The sequence below is a fragment of the Brienomyrus brachyistius genome, chromosome 2 (genome assembly GCF_023856365.1).
Source record: "Brienomyrus brachyistius isolate T26 chromosome 2, BBRACH_0.4, whole genome shotgun sequence".
In the NCBI taxonomy this organism is placed as follows: Eukaryota; Metazoa; Chordata; class Actinopteri; order Osteoglossiformes; family Mormyridae; genus Brienomyrus; species Brienomyrus brachyistius.
Window position 1 is genome coordinate 46,226,598 of NC_064534.1, and position 4,419 is coordinate 46,231,016.

Here is a 4,419-nt window from a genome sequence, read left to right on the forward strand (position 1 = left end):
TGGTAGCAACACCAGGGACTAGGGTGTATTTTTATTGATCAGTGTTACAAACTGAAAGTAAGAAAGAAAGAACTTAAAAAGTCTCGTTCAGCTGAACACAGTGCAACTTCATAAGCAAAAGATATGAGGGATCCACTCCGGGATGTTGCAACTCGCATCTGTTTGTTAATTTAGCTTTTGTTTTCCCTAAGACAGCTTTCTGAGAGGACAAGAGGAGAAATGATTAAAGTCAGGGAAGAAGAAAAAGAAAAACTGATTTCTTACGAAAGGGCAGAGTCTTGGTGATATGAGAGAAAATGTTGCACTGGAGGTTTATATCATCAAGCAGTAATGTCGAATGAATGAGAGTGGACATTTAAGCTTAAATGTTTTTTTCCACATATCCCCACCCCACCCTACCCCACCCCACCCCACATCTTAACAGGTTACTCTCAATCTATCCTCCCGTGGAACATTAAAAAGGCTGTCAGGCTGACACAGGGAGCTGGGCCAGATCTGATCCACAGAGTCCTGCTTCGAGGTCGACGTTCAGAAGGACTGGGCTGCTCCGTGTCTGCAAAAATATGGTGTGTGTTTGTGTGTGTGGGAGCGAAACAGGAGGAGGTAGAGATGGGGAAGGGTGGGGAACAGAGAAGGGAGCTAGGAGAGGGTGGGAGGAAACACACTCGTCAAGTATCAGTCCACCGGTCTCTTTTCGCCATGTTTCTTTGTAAACTCTTCTGCATTCTTAAAGAATTTTTTACGGTCCTTTGAATATTCTTCCGCTAGGTCAGCCCTCAGTGGGTGCTCGGGCTGAGGGTCATTCACCAGGGCGATGAGCGACTGAATTACTGAAAGAAAAGGACACACACACACACACACTCTGAGCTGCCTGGTCATATATCACAGCACTGCTAGCATCTATGCCCACAATGTCAAGCCTGTCAACTTGACTGAGGTGGTGCCAAGGTCACTGGTTATAAGATGAGAAAGAAGTGCATGGCATAGTATAAATAAAGGTACTTTCTGATAGCCCTTACCTCCATTAGTTTGGGGAGCTCAGATCTCAAGAGTTAAACTATGAAATGAACTTGTGAAGTCAAAAGACAAGCATAAGTTAGACTGGAATTCAGAAATCCCATTCAGAGTGATCTTAAGACAAAAGCAGTCGGCTGTTATGGGCTTGTGCTCCCGAAGGTTGATACCTACCTTGGTCAGTTTTCGTAGCTGGTTTCCAGTTCTCCGCACTGATGACAGGCAGGCATACTTGACCCTTCTCATCAATGTTGGGGTGATAGATCTTTGTTTTGAATGTGATCTTAGGGGGCTTAAATGGGTACTCAGCGGGAAAAATTATTTCAATTCTGAACGCTCCTTTGTCATAGGGGGGATTGTCCTTAAAAATAAAATGAAATACATGCTGAGCTGGCAAACAAATGATTAAAGATTTAGGCACGTCCTGAACAACGTTCTAAAAGGTATTTTTCCTCAGCCTTCACCTGTACAAATATGACAACAAACTATGTCCACAATAATAATAACAATAATAATAATAAAATAAATGTATTATCACAATAACAGCTCAGATCAGAAAATGCAAAAAGATGGGAAGCAGCATACAGCAGTTTTAAGAAATTATAGGGATTTAAAAATAATGCTACACCTGGACTATTTGGAAGTCAACAGTCATTTCAGACAATTAACCAAATTAATCATCTGAGCTGAAATAAATAAAAAAAACTATAACCAGGGTTAAACACTTAAGAATTCTACCAATTAAATGAAAAAAAAACTCCATTAATCAGAAGTATAGTGCATCAAACAAAATGACACAGTTTAATTATGCAAAAATAAAACTGGTAAAACGTAAAAGCTGTTCCATACACCCTCTAAAACACCTAGACAGATACTCACAGGAACAATAAGACCTTGCCAGGTTAAAATGTTTGATTCATCGACTTGGATGTTACGGAAGTTTTTCATTCCAGACTTGCGGATTTCTTCAAGTTCCTACAATACAGGAAAAGGTTTAAGACATGGAAGACTCAACCTAAACATCCAATCAAAGACAATATCACTTCTCTAATTGGCAGAAAATGGTTTTGTCCATTAACCTATTAGTTACACTAGGTGACTGGTTAATTATCTGCCCCAATTACCCAGTAACTACTACATTTCACTCAGATGGCCAATTAGTATTATAAATAGAACACAGCAAAAATGTAAAACTCTTACCCCTCCCCAAAAACTAAGCATTTAAAAATAACCACAAATCATTGCACTACAAAACAAACTCAATATCTCTTGAGGAATGAAAGATACAAAACAAGACAAAATTAAATCACAAAAAAACATTAAAGCAAAGACAACACCAACACAACTACAATACAGTTGAATAAAACCAGATTTGAAAGTTTCAGTACATATAAGCAAATCTATAAAGTAAGAATTCTGGAATCATAGAAAATGAAACCATCCCACGAGTGTTTACTACATTTTAGTCAACGCAATATAAACTGACTAATGTTTAAACCTTTTTTGTTCCTCCCTGTATCGCAATTCAGCCCCATAAACATCCACACAGGGGAAACTGAGCGACAGCTTGTGTTTCTGTGTTGTTCTCCTAACCAGCAACATCGTTGGCACAGCCCTCAACAAACGATACTTTCAGTTTTGATTAACGTTGGCATGATCTCCCCCCCCCCCCCCACGACAGCTTCAGCTCAAGCAGTCAAACAAGGAAGTAGTAAAGTGACAGCGAGGCATGTTAAGCCTCCTGACCGCCTAAATGTCGAGGGAGCGGCCGATTGACACCGAAGCGACCCACTACCATGACACGAACAGCCAGCTAGTCAGCGCCATGGCCGCACGTCAATCGCAAACTAACTACCCATCGGTGCTGTGATTGATATCTGCGCTGGGGCTGTGTGACGTCCTGCAACACAACCGGTTTTGCACAACCATTCAGACGAACCATTTACAACCGACAGTGTATTAGTCATGATCCAAACAGAGTAGGTATTAAAAGCGCCTGAACCCCAAGAAACCCGTCCCTCGGTGTAAATTTATACACAGACACACACACATTACAGTTTTTTATACTACTACTACTTCCACTTCCAGATCTGAATCTCTTTTGGTTTCATTTCTATGAAGGGCGCGCCGAAACTAAACTCCTTAAGTAACTTGTGTTTAAAAGCGCTTATAAGCAGCTGCCTTTCCAGCTTGAGTGTTAACAGCTGATCGCTGAGCTGCTCCCATACTTGTCTCACGCTCGGTAAGGACGGGTTTCCTGTGCTCTCAACCAGCTGCCCTGGCACGGGATCTCAGTACCCCATGAAATAATAGGTGGCCAACCATCCCTGTTAATCTCAAATACAATAACACTGCGAACTACAAGCGATCGAAGCTATAAAAATTCCCCACAGGAATGTTATTTTGATCTGGAGCCATTTCCCACTATTTACGGGGAAAACACTCCCCATGAAAGCCGGTTTCTTCATCTCCGGCCTGTATTACCGGTGCTTCCCTTACTCACTCACTGTGCCAGACAATATATTTAGCTTTTTATCTTTCAGCAGACTCATAATCAGATTAAAGTGAACACAAGCTGTTCCCGCAGACAGAAATCTATACTTTCACTTTCATAAGGGAGGCATATGATCGAGCTTGGGCACTTGATATACGGCTGTTTATTAGATTTTTTAGGAAAAGAAAATAGAGAGATGAGGAGTTCTACCTTGTGCAGCCTCCTGCTCGCCGCCATCTTGGATATACTGGCTGTTCCCAGAATGCATCGCGGTGGCGGCGACGGGGAACTTCACTTCCTATAAACTACAATTCTATGAATATTGCGACACAAGTATAGCTTACAAAATGTTAACGTGGTTTATATGATATTTCAAAATGAATGTATTCACCCTTCCAAATATCGCAAGTACCAAATGACGAATTACTGATTCGCACGCAGGTATTTCAATAAATTTCTGTAAGGAAAACAGCGCCCCCTAGGCAGTCATTTAAGGCGCTTTGGTTAGTTGGAGTTTCATGTGAAGCAGGTAAGCCAGTTACCTAAAAAGAGCAACCAGGATGTTCCAGAAAGTTCCAAAGGTTACTTTTACATTCTAATGCAAACTCCAGTGCTGGAGGGCTGGAGCCCTATACATTTTTGGGTTTCCCCTCATTTAACACACCTGATTCAACTAGTTGCACCACCTTGTGCTAATTACCACACAGCTCTTGAGCTGAATCATTTGTGGTGGAACAGGGAAAGAACTAAACTACACAGGGCTCCAGCCCCCCAGGACTGAAGTTTGACACTCCTGATCTAAAGTGATTCATTCAAGGAAATGGCCGTTTATTTAGTTTCATTGCTGTGTAACTGCTTGTGTATCTTAATAATTCATTCACTCATTATAGTGGGTCTGAGGAGATTGCTAT

General features: G+C 41.4%; 1 protein-coding gene and 1 long non-coding RNA gene across 3 annotated transcripts; both read right to left on the reverse strand.

The window, feature by feature from the left end:
* Positions 1-3,789, reverse strand: ube2l3b (ubiquitin-conjugating enzyme E2L 3b). Of its 2 annotated transcripts, none has more exons than XM_048997019.1 (4): positions 3,719-3,789; positions 1,894-1,989; positions 1,189-1,375; positions 1-830 (listed from the first exon to the last, which is right to left on the reverse strand). In XM_048997019.1, exons 1-4 carry the CDS (start codon positions 3,743-3,745, stop codon positions 676-678), a joined length of 465 nt encoding a protein of 154 aa, XP_048852976.1. In that variant the 5' UTR covers positions 3,746-3,789; the 3' UTR covers positions 1-675. The 2 variants fall into 2 exon arrangements, with proteins under 2 accessions (XP_048852976.1, XP_048852981.1); XM_048997024.1 differs by lacking the exon at positions 1-830 and adding an exon at positions 837-1,069.
* Positions 3,790-3,793: 4 nt separating this feature from the next.
* LOC125721124 (uncharacterized) lies at positions 3,794-4,139 on the reverse strand. Its single transcript, XR_007385691.1, has 3 exons — positions 4,051-4,139; positions 3,900-3,965; positions 3,794-3,806 (listed from the first exon to the last, which is right to left on the reverse strand). It is a non-coding gene; the product is annotated as an uncharacterized LOC125721124 (long non-coding RNA).
* Positions 4,140-4,419: the final 280 nt, after the last annotated feature.